Here is a 16,874-nt window from a genome sequence, read left to right as displayed (position 1 = left end):
CGAGGCTCCAACTCAAGGAGGAGAAGACGGAGGAAGATGGGGGCGGGGGAAGTGTAAACAGCAGCTACCTTGAGCAAGTCGCAGCACTATTACACAGGGCTCTGAGTGGTTGGAGAAGCGGCAGAAACAGCAACCAGGGCTGCGCTTTCAGCAGGTAAGCAACACTGTCTCTGCTGCGAGGAACTTTGGAGAGAGAGGGCGGGGGAAGGCTGTGGCCGTTCTCTCCAGCTAAGAGACAGGCTGCTCCCACAGCCTGCCCCACCCTCTCTCCAAAGTTCCTCATGGCAGAGGCAGCTTTGCTTACCCGCTGAAAGTGCAGCCCTGGCTACTCTTTCTGCCGCTTCTCCAATCACTCGGAGCCCTGCGTAATAGCGCTGCGGCTTGCTCAAGGTAGCTGCCGTTTACACTTCCCCCACCCAGGCTGCGAACTCCAGCCTGAAGCGGCAGGAAGCAAAGGCTGTCTTACGTGCAAATGTGGCACGAAGGTAGGTACAGGGCAGCTTCTCTCCTGCACTCTCCTCCTCCTCCCACTCTCGTGATGCCTGGCTGGCTGTGGCTGAGCCGGGAGCATGCGCACACATGGGGAGACCCTCCTTAAGCAAGCCGCTGCCCACCCTGCGTGCACCTTTCCTGAGCTTCGGCGTTCACTTGAGGAGGGTCTCCCTGCGTGTACGCACACTCCCGGCTCAGCCACAGCCAATCAGGCAGGGCATCATGAGTGTGGAAGAGCCACACTCAAGGGGCCAAAGAGCCGCATGTGGCTTGCGAGCCGTGGTTTGCTGACCACTGCCCTAGTCAACTCATGTCAACTCATGTCTTGACTATTGCAATATGTTCTACATTGTGCTGCCTTGAAAAGTATCTAGAAGCTTTAATTAGTTCAAAATGCAGCAGTTCACGTGGTTTTGTGTAGGCATAGATGTGCACATATGTCATCTCTATTGCGGAAGCTGCATTGGCTGCCAAGTTCCTTCTGGGTTCAATTCAAGGTGCTGGTTGTCACCTTTAAAGCCCTACAGGATTTGGGATTAGATTATTTGAAGGACTATCCTTTCCCAGTCACATTTACCTGACCCACCAGAATGGCAAGGCAGGGAATGTTACAGATCCCCTCTCCAAAGAGTTGTGTTTAGCAGGAACAATATGAAGGGCCTTCTCCATGGTGGCTCCCTCCCTTGGAACATCATCCCCACAGAGTTAAGATTGGTCCCCATTTTGACATGCTCTCACAAGACCCTGAAGACTTGGTTTTGACAGCTGGCTGGGAAACCCAGAGTGGGATGAAGCCCATCAAATGGTTTATTTGATTGACTGATTGTTTTCACCAGGGAGTAGGAGTTATCACTTTTCATCGTTTTTATATTTTGTTTTTATCTTTGTAAGACATCCGAAGTCACTGAGAGCTAGTTGGGTGGCCATAAAAATTTTCTTAAATAAATAAATAATAATAAAAAAAGTATTGGAAGAGATTTACCTATGAATATTAATTAAAAATCTTTTTCATAATTTCACAAAGACCTTGAGAAACAGGAATACGTTTTTCTACCTTGGACTCACATGTAAATTTGTGTAAACACATTGTGCAATCAATGTAGCACTATAAAAAATAATAGTTCAATGGAACGTTTTATCTCAACTTCTAAGAACAATCAGCTGTGAAACAGAAACTTGTCTGCACTTGTAAACACATTTTTGGTAGATTCCATTGACACAATTGGAACTTCATTGACACAATTGGAACTTACTTCCAAGTGTGTTCAGACAGTTCACATAAATATCCACCCATTTTTTTTATATAAGTTACTAGGTAGCTTTAAATAGATTCAGGAGCAGATTTTTACAGAAGTCATGAACCTGAGGAAGAAAAAAAGAAAAAAAAGAACTTGAGACAAATCCAAACTTCTGTCTTACAAGGCTTAACGGATATAATTTACTGTTGATCACTGAGTCATTCTGAAATAGAGGAAGCAGGGAAGGTATATAAACCTGGTACTGTCTGCCTGACTTCCACGATTTTCTGAAAGCAACAAAGGAGTTACCTTCAAGTTTATTCAAAACAATAGGTAAGATTTATTATAAACTTCAGCTTTGTAAAACCATTGTTTGCAATTAAGCAAGTTGAGATCATTTTAGAAAAAAAAAGTAATTTAGGATCAGTCACATTTCACACAATTCTACAAAGTTGTTGTGTTTTGTTCTACTTTTAAGAATATGTTACATCTATTACCATAATTTATTAGGTTTTATACTAGCTTAAATAGAATGACTTTTTAAAAAATTGACACTGATGTTTTTTGAATTTGCCAATGATCCCATTAGGCATTCCTGGAATCTTCTAAACTAATATTTCTAACCTACTAAACTAATATTTCTAAGATTCCCTGGAAAGAGGAAATTAGAATTAAAACTGTTTCAAGGCTACAGACCTTTTTGTGCATGTATATGAATGAACTGCAATTGAACTCAATGAGATTGACTTCCAAGTAAATGTATATTGCAATACGTAAGACTTCAAATGTTTAAACCGAATCCTAGCCCTTTTTGCTTTTTGACTCAAGATGGCTTAATACTTTTCCCTAAGACAAACTGACAAACTCATAAAATATGCTATTTTTTCTATTTCCTCCTCTCTGTTATTACGGATTTTGGCAGACTGGTTTAGTGCCTCCCAGTATTTTATGCATGGTACTAAAGTTCTAACTCAGCAATTTTAATTTATTAAAATCTATTATTAAATTTATACGCTGCCCATTCCACTATCCATTTTAAAGTTCATCTCAACTTCTGCTGCCTGTAGTTTCTCATTAGATGCTACAGCTATGGAAAAGGGCCACAGAAAAGCCAACTACACATACAGTGGTGTCACACCACTTCCTAGCACACCTGAGATGTTGGGAAGTCAACTAAGAATCATGTTAATCCAATCTGTTTACATGCTCTCAAGATAAAGGCTGCCAGGACAAATTCTTGCAATCAGGAACAAATTCTGATTGCATTGCCTCAGGAGCAATCACCATTGCCAAATTGTTAGCCCTGTAGCCTTTGCATCTGCTGCTATAGTTGATTATGGTATATCTGATATAAGGCAAAAGATTGAGAAGCAATATATTCTAAATGAGCTGTTTCCAACCTGGGGTCCTTCGGACATGTTGAATTTTAGATTCAATCATCCCTGATAGGTGTGGTTTTTTTGATTGGCTTTTATGGAAATAGCTGGAGTTCTCTTTTACTGCAGCAAATCAATAAGGAAAAGTTTAGGAACTATTTTAGGTTTATAGATTTATATATAGATGATACAGTAGATATAAAAAGTATGCACACTCTGTTAAAATGCCAGGTTTTTGAGATATATAAAAAAATCAGACCAAGATAAATCACTTCAGATTTTTCTCCACTTTTAATATATTATGTAAGCTGTACAATTCAATTGAAAAACAAACTGTGATCTTTTAAATGGGGGAAAAATTTTACAATAATATGGTTGCATAAGATTACACACCCTTAAACTAATACTTTCTAGAAGCACCATTTTATTTTATGACAGCATTCAGTCCTTTGGAGTAGGAGCATGGCACATCTTGCCTTGGTATCTTTACCAATTATTCCTTGCAAAAGCATTCCAAATCTGTCAGATTGCAAGATCATCTCCTGTTGCACAGCCTTCTTCAGGTCACCCTGCAGATTTTCAATTGGATTCAGGTTTGGGATCTGGCTGGGCCTTCCAAAAATTGATCTTCTGGTGAAGCCATTATTTTGTTGATTTGAACATATGCTTTGGATCGCCATGTTGAAAGGTGAAATTCATCTTCATCTTTAGCATTTTGGCACAGGTCTGAAAGTTTTGTGTTAAAATTGATCAATATTTGGAACTGTTCATCTTTCCCTACACCTTGACTAAAATCCTATTTCCAGCTAAATCAAAAACAGCCCCAAAGCATAAAGCTGCCATTACAGGGGTGGGTTCTAAATTTTTTTACTACCAGTTCTGTGGGTGTGGTTTATTTGTGGGCGTGGTTTGATGGTCATGTGACAAACAATTCTTTAGGATTTAATAGAAGTACTGGTCTACCAGGCTTTTAACTACTTGCAGAGCCATACCAGTCTACCCATTTGTTCTTGGAGCATACCGGTCTACCCATTTGTTTTTGGAGTGTTCCAGTCTACCCATTTGTTTTTGGAGTGCACTGGTCTACCACCACACTGCCTTTTACCACTGATCAGCTGTAAGGTGGCCCTTTGAAGCGCCGCAGCAAGAGTTTAAACAGTTTTTTGCCATTCTGCCACCACCGAGAGCATTAGAAACCACTTTCAGGCAGCTTGGCCTCATTTGCCAATCTACCACCACTGAGCGGTTTACAAGGAGTGGTTCTAGCCTATCAGTTGGGAGGCTTCTTGGCTTCTCAATTTAAAGCTAAGGTATCTTGGGGTTTTTTTCTCTTCTTTGTCAAGTGAGCCCTGATTTTTTCCTTCTAGCCGATCAGCTGGGACTCAGGAGGCAGCGAATAGATTGGGGGCAGGGCCAGGCAGAGGTGGTATTTACCGGTTCTCCAAACTACTCAAAATTTCCACTGCCAGTTCTCAAGAACTAAGGAGAACCGGTAGCAACCCACCACTGTGCCATTACTATGTTTCACTGTGGGTACGGTGTAAATTTTGGTGATGTGCAGTGTTCTTTTTGCACCAAACATATTTTTTGGAATTATGGCCAAAAAGTTCAACCTTAGTCTCATCAGACCATAAGATGTATTTCTCGCATGATTTTGTTAGATTTGATGTAGCTCTTTGTAAATGTCGTCAGATTTTGATGTTTTTCTTTGTAGGAAAAAGTTTCTATCTTGTCACCTTACTCCACAGCCCAGGCATATAAAGAATACAGGAGATTATTGTCACATGTAGTACCCAAGCAATACCTGTCATAAATTCCTGCAGCTCCTCTGATGTTGCGATAGGCATCATAGCAGCTTCTCAGACTAATTTTCTTATTCTTTTTCATCAATTTTGGAGGGATGTCAAGTTCTTGGTATTGTCCCTATTGTGCCATATTTTCTCTACTTGTTGATGACTGTCTTCACTGTGTTCCACGGTATAGCCAATGCCTGGGAATTTTTTACACCCTTCTCCTAACTGATACCTTCCAACAATGAGATCCCCTTGGTGCTTTGTAAGCTCTTTGCAGACCATGGATTTTGCTGTAAGAGACAACTGAGTACATGCCAGAAAAATCCTACTAGAAAAGCTCAACTTTATATGGGCTTGATCAAGATCACTTTAATTAACGGCAGGTATGTGCTGACTACCACTTAACATCAGTTTGAATATGATTGGTTAATTCTGAACACAGCCACATCCCTACTTATAAGAGGGCATGCACACTTATGCAACCATATTGTCCTAAGTTTTTTATTTTTATTTTTTCCGCTAAAAGATTTCAGTTTATCTTTCAGTTGAATTGTACAGTTTATAGGTTATAGTAAAGGTGGAAAAATCCTGATATGATTTATGTTGGTCTGATTTTTTTTTCATTTAAAAAAATATGTTGTGTCCATTTTTTATATCTTCTGTACATATCCTTTAAATGAAGCATAGATATGTAGGTTGCATTCTGGAGTACAAAGGATTAAAGGAGGGAAAAGACATAAGAGTTAGAGTGAGTTTCATATCTAGGAGATATATATCTTCAGAGAGGCCATTCGCAAACATTCTGAACTACTTAAGAAACAAATTCCATTAACCAGATTAAGCACAAATATGTTTCAATGTTCTTTTGTTTTTAGAAATGATTGCCTTCATTGTCTTGCTAAGTGTTGCTGCAGTGCTGCAACAATCTCCTGGAAATGTAAGTTTCATAATTTTGTATCACATATAGCAGATTTGATATATACAGTACATAACTCTCCTTTTACAATTAATCATTCATTAAACTATCCAATATATGTTGGATTGTTTCATATTTGTGAGGGGGTTGAAATACCTTGAGGAGCAAGAAGAAGAGATGAAGCCAGGACAACAGTCAGATAAATCTAAATCCAATGTAGAAATTTGAGAAAGAATCTCAGACAAGACCACTCTTAGTTCTCAATAAGATGAAGGCTGGGGAAAAGAGCATTTAGATTTTTAAGATTCTATTGCTGTGTATAGGGGTGGGTTCTAAATTTTTTTACTACCAGTTCTGTGTGCGTGGCTTATTTTGTGGGTGTGGCTTGATGGTCATGTGACAATTCTTTAGGATTTAGCAGAGGTACTGGTGTACCAGGCTTTTAACTGCTTGCAGAGCTGTACCAGTTTACTCATTTGTTTTTGGAGGCACCGGTCTACCCATTTATTTTTGCAGGCACCGATCTACCCATTTGTTTTTGCAGGCACCGGTCTACTCATTTGTTTTTGCAGGCACCGGTCTACCACCACACTGCCTTTTAACACTGATCAGCTGTAGGGCGGCACTTTGAAGCCCCGCGGCAAGAGTTTAAACAGTTTTTTTCCTTCTAGCCGATCAGCTGGGACTCAGGAGGCAGCAATAGATTGGGGGTGGGGCCAAATAAAAGGTAAGAATAACGCGGGGGGTGGGGGCGCAGGGGGGCAGAACTGGTTTGGTGACATCATATCGTCACCACTACTGGCTTGGGGGAACCGGGCCGAACTGGGAGGAACTCACCACTGGCTGTGTTACTGTAACCTTGTAAGCAAATAATATTATCATTCATTACTCTGGTTTCTTGGTCTGGTCACTAAAGCTTGGTCAGTCTAACTATTCATTTTAATTCAAAAATATATTCCAGTGCTAAACACACAAAACAAAATAAAACCATGCTGAATCAAATCAAATATAACTAAAATTGGCACATCTAATGAAAAGAATCTTACTAATTTTAATGTCCATGGTCTATAACAGAATCTAAGGCCCAGCCCTCTGGAATACCCCCCCCCCACCTGAGGGATCCCTACACTTTTAAGCCTTTGGAGGGCAGTGAAGACCTGGTTCTGCCACCCCCACCCCCCCACTTCCCAAATGTTGGGCTAAAATGGGGGTTCAATGAGGCTGATTGGTCTGACGCTTGGTGGGTAGGGTGGCTCCAGAGGTGGGTTTCATCAGGTTCTGAACAGTTCTGGAGAACCGGTAGTGGAAATTTTGAGTAGTTCGGAGAACCGGTAGTAAAAATTCAGACTGGCCCCACCCCCATCTATTCTCTGCCTCCCAAGTCCCAGCTGATCAGGAGGAAATGGGGATTTTGCAGTAACCTTTCCCTGGATTGGGGAGGGAATGAAGATTTTACAGTATCCTTCCCCTGCCACGCCCACCAAGTCACGCCCACCAAGCCATGCCACACCCACCAAATCACACCCACAGAACCAGTAGTAAAAAAATTTAAAACCCACAACTGGGTGGCTCGCTTTTTATTCCTGTTGTGAGCCACTTAGGATCATTACATGAGATAGACAGCGATATAAGCTCTTTATGTAAATATATACATACATAAATATCACTGCAGTATTCCCTTGAAATAGATGAGGAAAAATGATTAATTCATTTTAACTTTGTGCTATAATCACCTGTTTCTTATGTGGCGACTAGTCTCTTTCCAAATGCACAGACAAATGGGGCCACTGTTTCATAGCTCGGGATCACACTTTGCATTTGGGGGAAGTGAAGAAAGTTGCAGGAGTAGAAAGGTGATAGAAGGAGATAAGACAAAGTCAATTCACAAGGAATGGGCCAGTATTTCTGATTGCTTGCTTGCTTGATTGATTGATTGACTGATAAAATTTATATTGCCGCCTATTTGCACATGGCGACTCAAGGCAGCTTACAAGTATAAACTTTTCAAACTTACATTAGGGCTATTTTAGGGAATATGTGAGAGTTGTGTGTTTCCTGTCTCAGAATGATGAGGAATCATGCCACCAGTTTTCAACAACAGTTGTATCCTGGACCTGGAGAAAAGAAGTTTGGGCTTCCATTCAGCCCTGAGGTCACTAGTTGCCTGTTCCATTTAAAGTCATCATTTTTATTTATTTATTTATTGTTTGTTTTGCTCTCTGTCTTAAGGCTGATTTTGCTTCTGAGTCAAGTAACAAAAGAGAAAACCAAAAGGAGATTGTTGACAAGCACAATGCTTTAAGGAGATCAGTGAGACCAACTGCTAGGAACATGTTACAAATGGTAAGCTAAATGTAATTATATTTATGTCCTTGTCAGAAAGTTTGCAAGTTTGACTTTCTTACTAGTTTAAATATTAATGTGCTTTACCAGCTAGGATAAGAGAAGATGCTTACTATTTATTTATTGAGCAGTTCGGCTTCTTTGGCAATATGGATTTAGGTGCATCTGTATTTATGTTTGAATGTAGGGTGAAAAGCCCAAACGGAATGATTTATGTGACTAAATAAATATGATGGCATCTATGAAAAAAATGGAGGGAGGTGGGGTAGTCAGAATGACATAAATGACAATGTCATGATATATCCAGTGGTGGGATTCAGCCAGTTCGCACCACTTCGGGAGAACCGGTTGTTAACTTTTTTTTTTTTTTGATTTGATTTATATGCCGCCCTTCTCCGGAGACTCAGGGTGGCTTACAATACAACTTTCTGAGCAGTTTGGTGAACTGGTTGTTGGAAGAAATCATTAGGGCAGAGAACCGATTGTTAAATTATTTGAATCCCACCACTGGATATATCCCTCAGCACTTTCTACATGCATCACCAGATCCTGTGGATGCTACTGTGTAAATTATCAGAGAAGTGTCACACATGAATTCATCATGCAGGAACTTTTAAAAAATTGGTGGTTGGGGAGGAGAAAATCTGCCCTGGGCCCCTAATGTGTGGGGTTCCATGGGGGTTGGTGCTTCTCCTCTCCTATTTAATTTCTAAAAGAGATTGCTAGGTGACCTTATCCATCACTAGGGGATGAGGTATCCTCAATATGCTGATAATATTCAATTACATATGTCTGCCCTTGGCAAATTAAGTGATGTTGTAGATGTTTTCTTGTGGTGTCTGGAGACTTAGAAGGTTTGGATGAGGAACAACAAGCTTTGGGTTTTGGGATGCTCCAGTTCTGGGACTATGACATCTTTGCTGCTCGATGGTGTTATATTGCCCTAAACAGATTCTGTGCCCAATCTGGGGGTTCTCCTGGATTCACAACTCCTGTTTAAAAAGCAGATGGCAGTTGTGGCTAAGAGGGACTTCCTAAACTTCATATTGTATACCAGTTGTGCCCATTCCTGAGGGGCCCTGTTCACAGTCTTTCATGCCCTATCCCAGTCACCTCCTGATTGGACTGTTTTAATGTGCTTTACATGGAGCTGCCTTTAAAGAAATCCAGAAGCTTCATCTGGTGCAAAATGCAGCAGAATGGGTAGTTATGCTTGTTCCTTGTAGAACAAATAATATACTTCTGCTCAGCAAGTAGCCTTGGCTACCAGTTAGTCTCTAGGCCCAAATCAAAGTGCTTATTTTGACCTTTAAAGTCCTGCATCAGCAGTCCCCAACCTTTCCGGCTTGGTGGCCTAGCGCAGGGGGGGTAGAGGGGATGGTTGTGTGTGAGGGGCAGAATGGAGCTTTGCACGTGAACACAAACACCCACCACTTGCATGAGTGGAGTTGCATGCGTAAGTGCCCACCATTCGAACAAGTGGAGTTGTGCGCACTCTCGCTCGCTCACCTCTCGCTTGAGTAGAGCTCACTTGCGTGGCCAGCTTCCCGAATGGGCCACGACTCAGGTGTTGGGGACCATTGTCCTACATAGCATGGGGCCAGGTTATTGGAGAAACCACCTCTTCCCAATTACATCATCCTGTCCCAGTTCTGGTCCCATTTCATTTTAGTCATATTTTATAGTTTTTGATGTTTTTAGTAATAATTGTTGCTGTTATTGTGAATTATTGGTTTTTTTAACTTTGTTATGTGCCACCCAGAGTTTTGTGTTTTATGAGAAAGACAGCTAAGGGATGGGGCGGGAGCGCCAACTATTCAAAGCATTTTAAAGAGAATATTGGTGTAACTTCTGAATTCTTAATTACAAGATTTGAAGGAATCCAAAAGGTAGTAAAACATTACAAGACATATTTTCTGCAAATTTAACATATGTTTTTTTCAATAACTGGTTGTTGCTGTCAACTTCTATTCAGGAATGGAATTCTAATGCTGCTCAAAATGCAAAACGTTGGGCAGATAGATGTTCTTTTAATCACAGTCCACGACACTTAAGAACTGTGGGTAAGTCAGTCCAAAACGATAGTATGGTTTTAACTGGTTAGTGGATTAATAGTATATTTCACATTAAATAGCACTTACAATCAATCTTGCGCGTCAATATTAGCAGCAAAAGTAATACCTATGAATTATTCTATAGTTACCATTCCTATATAGATGATTTGGTTTGATCGAGATGTTAATAATTTTCTTAATTCCTCCCCCCAATGGGTTTGCAGGAGAAATAGTATTTGAACAATGATTTTTTTTCATTTATTTTGTATATTATATATTACTACATTTATAGCCTACCATTCCCCAACAATGCTAAAGATAATGTCCTCACCACAGCTATTTTTGATGGTAGATGCTGAGGCCAAAGATGTTCAGAGATTTCCATGGTCAATTGGAGAATTAAATCTAAATCTTCCTAATCTCACTATGTATTAACATACAGATGTCCGCACAAATTAGGGCATCTGGGCAATAATTTACTTCCAAATAAAGTATATTAATGTTTTCATATGCTTTTCAGAAAACAAGGATTGTCAGTTTGCACAAGCAAAGATTCTAGAAAAGCATCACAGTAATTTGGGTGCAAAATGTTCATTTCCTTTCCAATGGTTTATCAAGATGATTGCATTAGTATTTCTGGAGAGATAAGAAATGCTCAGCTATCTCCTTTCTGCTGCCCTTTGCTTCTTTCAAAACATGTATTCACCTGTGTTTTCTTGCTGTTGCTTTTTTTTTTTTAACCTTCCACACTTTTAGGAAAATTAAGTTGTGGTGAAAATCTATTCATGTCGAGTCATCCTCATTCATGGACAGGAGTAATTCAGGCTTGGTATAATGAATACAAAAAATTCAGATATGGCGTTGGAGCAAACCCACCAGGTTCTGTTATTGGCCATTATACTCAGGTAGGACTTTTTCATATCTTTGCCATTTCTGTGTTCACCAAGTATAAATCCACAAAAATGAATAAGATAAAAAGGTAGATTCCTTTGAATTAAGCTTAACTCCTTGGCTGATCCTGAATTACTAAGCTAGGCCAGGCCTGGTTGTTACATAGGAAAATCATGGCTTGAAGCTAGACTGGAAAATTGAGAAAACACCCACAAAAAGAGCTGAAGGTGCTTCTTGGATGAGAAGCAAAATGTCTTCAAAGAAAAACCAGAAAGTCCAGTTGCCTCTTGGAAACAAGGATCTTTGGCACAACCATGACCTGGATGACTGAGAATCTCCATAGAAGATGGAGATTCTCAGACAAAAAGACAAAAAGATAATAGCAAAACCAAGAAAACCAAGCAACTATGTCCTTAAAATCACTAAGTAATCCCATAAACATGTTGTGGCCCGTCGGCTGCCAGCAGAGCAAGCAGCAGAATCAGACGAGGGCAAGGGGGAGACTGGGCCAGCTTTGGAGACTTTAGAAGGCTCTGATGAGGAAGAAGAAGAGGCAGATGCAGAGCCAGGACCTTCTATCCGCCCTAAGGTAGAGAGGCAGCTATCTTTGGGGCCTGAGCTGAGTGAGGGGGAGGAACAGGTGGGGGTCCATCCCAGATGCACCATATGCATAGAGAGGAGAGGAGAGCAATGGGCGGCAATAAGCCGGCTCTCAGGGAAAGAAGTTGCAGATGCTAGCCAGCTCCTCCCTGGCTTGGAAATAAATAGTAGGGGTTTAGGAGTGGCCTGTTATTGCAGACAACCATTCATTTTCCAGTGTACATCAATCAAGTCGGATTCCTTTGCCAGAAGCAGGTTTGTCGGGACTACCTGTAATTGCTCTGTCTTTGAGGTGCCAACTGAGTCTCCCTACTGGGAACAATAGGTAGGGCATTGCCTCAACCGGTGTGAACAGGGATTGTTTCTGCTTGGCTTAATCACTGAACTTTTTATCTTGAGTTCTCATGTGAACAGAGACTGTTCGTGCCCTGTTTCAGAAGGGGGGAAAGACTTTCATTTGTGACTAATTATTTTTCGTTTTGTCTATCCAATGTGAATAAAGACTGTTCCTGTCCTGTTTTTAAAAAAAGGTGTGATTTACTCATGAGCAAGTGGTTTCTCATTGCTTGCAAAGGCTGGGTCAGAACAAAACATGAGCAGAGGAGCATCGTGGTTAAGAGTTGTAGTCCCAGTCTATGTTAAGGAAAGGCAAAACTAGACTAGATTAAAGTGTTGTAATGTTTTTGTTGTTGTTGTTTAAGTTCTGATATGGTGCAAATGAGGGATGGCAAATATACTAAACATGTTATTTGTTATTCACAATTTGCTGCCCATTAAGACCTTGGCTTTCATGCAGCTGGGAAGGAGGAACTAGCTTGCTGGTCGTGGCACTTGACACGTAGACTGCTTTGGATGTGGTGGGGCACTTTAGAAAGAGATGGTCTATAAGGATGGAGCAGTTTCATATTTTACATTTTAAATACTGTATATACATTTAAACAACAGGATGAAACCTTATTTGTTCTAATATTTCTTTGCTTTGGCAAACATTTACATGAAATGATTGGAAAAGTTCTTTGTACGTTCATTGTTATTGTGGTATCCCACTTCACTGGCTAAGAGCAGACAACTATATATACTGCAACATGCTCGCATCTGGGTTTATTTTCTTACATGGACCTCTGAAGTCCATATGCTTATTATCAATATTAAGCCTCTAACATGTCAACCTGTGTGCATATTTTTTGTATTTACAGATAGTTTGGTACAAAAGTTACCTTGTTGGTTGTGCTGCTGCCAGATGTACTTCATCCAGATTCAACTACTTCTATGTTTGTCATTACTGCCCAGCGTATGTATCAACTATGATTTGTCTCATCAAGACAGAGAGATAGAAGAAGGAGAATGTTACAAAGAAAGAGGGGAAATGAAAGAGGGGAAGAAAACAGACATAAGGAGGAAGTCAACATTTCCTTCAATTCTTTCTCTCTCTAATAAGCCGGGAAAATCCTTTTTTTGCTTTCTCACAAAACTTGACAGTGTTTACTGCCTTTTGGAGAAGACTTCAGAAGTCAGGTCTTCTCCTCTGAATGTGGTGCTGTCTGCTTTCTCAAAACTATTGGGGGCGAGTCTTTGGCCCCCACAGAAAGGGCTCGCAATCTGGGAGTCCTCCTGGATATGCAGCTGTCCTTGGAGGAACATCTGACGGCTGTAACCAGGGGGACCTTTTATCAGGTTCGCCTGATTCACCAATTGCGGCCCTTTCTTGATCAGGATTCCCTGTGCACAGTCACTCATGCCCTCGTCACCTCTCGCCTTGACTACTGCAATGCTCTCTACATGGGGCTCCCCTTGAGGGGCACCCGGAGGCTCCAGCTGGTCCAGAACGCAGCAGCGTGGGTAGTGATGGGAGCAGCATGGCGCTCCCATGTAACACCGCTCCTGAGCGAGCTGCACTGGCTCCCGGTGGTCTTCCAGGTGCGCTTCAAGGTGTTGGTTATCACCTTTAAAGCGCTCCATGGCATAGGGCCTAGCTATCTTCGAGACCGCCTGCTGCTACCGACGACCCCCCAACGACCCGTGCGTTCCCACAGAGAGGGCCTTCTCAGGGTGCCATCAGCCAAACAATGTAGGCTGGTGACCCCCAGGGGGAGAGCCTTCTCTGTGGGGGCACCTACCCTCTGGAATCAGCTGCCCCCAGAGATAAGGAGAATCCAAGACCTCAGTGCCTTCCGCCGTGCTCTTAAAACTCACTTTTTCCAGCAAGCCGGGCTGGCTTAGGAAGAAATTTTTTAAAATTTTTAAATGTTTAATTGGTTTGTGGTTTTTTAAATTTTGGGCCAAATTTATATAGATTTTAATTGTTTTTAATATTTGTGTTTCATGTTTTTAATTCTGGCTGTGCAGCGCCCTGAGTCCTCAGGGAGAAGGGCGGTATATAAATTGAAAATAAAATAAAAAAAATAATAAAAAAAATAAAAAACTGGAACCCCAAACCAGAGAGACCAAAACAATGCAACCAAAGTCAATTATCTATTGATACGGCATTTTGGGGGGGATGTTCTGCAATCATAAATGTAACTATAATAATATATGGCACCTTTCTATTCATCTTTTTCATTCTAGAGGGAACATCGTAGGTTCAATTGCTACTCCATATAAATCAGGGCCACCTTGTGGGGACTGTCCTTCGGCTTGTGTCAACGGACTATGCAGTAAGTTTTTTTTTTTTTTAAAGATCAATTATTAAACTAACATTTGTAAAGGTCATGTCATGTCACAAAAGAGCAGATTTCATTTGAAGAGGTAACTGTCTCTAGGTAGGCATAATGGAAGATGGCCAGCTATCCAGCAAGACAGGCCTAGGCAAGACAACTGGATCATTACGTACATGAAGTGTGCTATTGTGGGATAACCAGACATCTAGAGTTGCCTCAATGGTGCTTCTATATAGAATTCTTTATTGGCCAAGTGTGATTGGACACACAAGGAATTTGTCTTAGGTGTATATGCTCTCAGTATACATAAGAATAAAATACATTCATCAAGAATAAAAAGATACAATGCTTAGTGGTAGTCAATGTTACTAATAAGCTATCAAATCATACTAGGAAACAAATAAAAACAATATAATTGAAAAATACAAGCAACATGGCTATAGTAACAAGTGGGAAGAGATAGATACTAGTACGGAAGAGAAGAATAATAGTGATACAGTCTTAGTAAATTATTTGACAGTGTTATGGGAATTAGTTGTTAAGCAGAGTGATGGCATTCAGGAAAAACTGTCCTTGTGTCTAGTTTTGATGTGCAGTGCCCAATAGTGTCTTTTTGAGGGTAGAAGTTGAAAGAAGTTATGTCCAGGATGTGAGGGGTCTGTAGATATTTTCACAGCCCTTTTTTTGACTCGTGCAGTATACAGGTCCTCAATGGAAGGCAGGTTGGTAGCAATTGTTTTTTCTGCAGTTCTAATTATCCGTCAAAGTCTGCATTTGTCTTGTTTGGTTGCAGAGCCAAATCAGAAAGTTATGGAGATGCAGATGACAGAATCCCACACTAGTGGTGGCAATTGAATCAGAAAAGATGAGGATGATATCGATCCATTTCAATTTATGAAGAACTTAAAATCCATACCAGCTTTCTCTGAATTTTGTTCAGGGCTATTGTTGAAACTAATTCAGTAGCTACATATAATTACTGTAATATATACTCTAAAATAATTACTCTAAGTACTATTTTAATTTTAAAAATCTTCAACTTTAAAGCACCCCATTAAAAATACATATGTTTGATTCTGAGCTCTAAAACTGCATACAATTGTAAAAGAGTTCCTAGCAGTTATGCTTTTGGTGATGTTTCACTTTTATTCATGTTTCCTCTTTTTAAAATTTTCAGCAAATCCTTGTGAATATGAAAACAATTTCTCAAACTGCGAAGATTTAGCAAAACAATTTGGATGCCAGTCAGCTTGGATCAAATCAAACTGCCCTGCTTCTTGCTTCTGCCGCAACGAAATAATATAGAGGATCTCCCATTCAATATTTGTTATCTCTGTCAGAAAAATCTAAATTCCTATTCAAATCATGGCATCTTTTTGGTATCAGCAAATGGTATCAGCAAATACTGATTTCTTATATTTTGCGTAAGTGTCCTATGAATGCCTAAGGGAAACGTAAGCAGGAGTAGAGGCTAGGGATGAAAACTGTAAGTTCAAAGGGTCATAGGAAAAATCACAGGCCTGGGTAACAGCAAAAAAGGGCCACACTGTAAGCTTGTTTAAAAGAAAACACTGAAGGCCTGAAAATAAGATCACTAAAATTCTTTGTACTCCAACTGTACTTAAGAATTTCTTAAATGCTTATATTAAATCTAACTTAGAACTGATCTAATGTCATTCATGCAAAGTATATGCCAGGTTTTGGTGTTTTTAATGTTTTAATTGGTTGTGGTTTATAGTTTAATATGATATTATGATTTTTAATTTTTGATTGGGAGCCACCCAGAGTTGGTTGAAAGATGGGCAGCTTTATAAATGTTTTAAATAAAAAAATAAATTCTGTGTAAAAGCAAAATGCCCAATTGACTGGTCAATGTATTGTGTATATGTATATATATGTGTGTGTTTGTGTGTTTGTAATTTGGTGTAACAATCTACCAAAATATTATAAAAAACGTAACCTTCATGAAGCGGTCTAATATCCCTGGTAAGACTCTTAAGGACATTCAACCAAAGGCCTATCTTAATGCACTAAATGTTTTCTTCTGCATAAGCTTTTTTTAAGTGTTTTCCTACTTAAAACAAGAATTTTTACATTAAAAAACCACCTTGTAATGCAGAGCTTAAGCATCACAAATTCAATATCATTTGGAAACAAACATAAAGGGTAAAATCACCCTGTTGTCAGACTCAGCACCTAGTGAGAGTGGAGATACATCTGTATTATTTGCTTAGCAAATCAACAAATGGAAATAGCCTTATATTGCCATCTTCTATATGTTTTTAACTTCCCAGTTATGTCCATCTTAGCCCTAGAAGTGTTGATGGTTTCCCATCCTTCTGCTAATCTAGTCTGACTCTGCTTAGCCAGCACAGGAATGACCTCATTTATGACTGAACTTTTTCTTCACTGAAAACATAACTTCCAAAATGAAATTGCTGCTATACAAATCTATGGTGAGGGAAGGGAAGGGAAGGGATCATTCTTCCTTCATTTGTTGAGATATTTACTCTG

General features: G+C 40.1%; 1 protein-coding gene across 1 annotated transcript; it reads left to right on the top strand.

Annotated features, from left to right (window-relative positions):
- The first annotated feature begins 428 nt into the window (after positions 1 to 428).
- LOC139326737 (cysteine-rich venom protein latisemin-like) lies at positions 429 to 16,212 on the top strand. The gene is made up of 8 exons (XM_070956588.1): positions 429 to 485; positions 5,775 to 5,836; positions 8,045 to 8,158; positions 10,134 to 10,221; positions 10,969 to 11,117; positions 12,900 to 12,994; positions 14,269 to 14,357; positions 15,538 to 16,212. The coding sequence occupies exons 1-8, from the start codon at positions 473 to 475 to the stop codon at positions 15,663 to 15,665; spliced, it is 738 nt and encodes a 245-aa protein (XP_070812689.1). The 5' UTR covers positions 429 to 472; the 3' UTR covers positions 15,666 to 16,212.
- Positions 16,213 to 16,874: the final 662 nt, after the last annotated feature.

This window comes from Pituophis catenifer, unplaced genomic scaffold (genome assembly GCF_029215685.1).
Source record: "Pituophis catenifer annectens isolate HBS135680 unplaced genomic scaffold, rPitCat1.0.hap2 SCAF_1, whole genome shotgun sequence".
Classification (NCBI taxonomy): domain Eukaryota; kingdom Metazoa; phylum Chordata; class Lepidosauria; order Squamata; family Colubridae; genus Pituophis; species Pituophis catenifer.
Note: the sequence above shows the minus strand (reverse complement) of the source record. Positions and strands in the feature narration are given on the sequence as shown.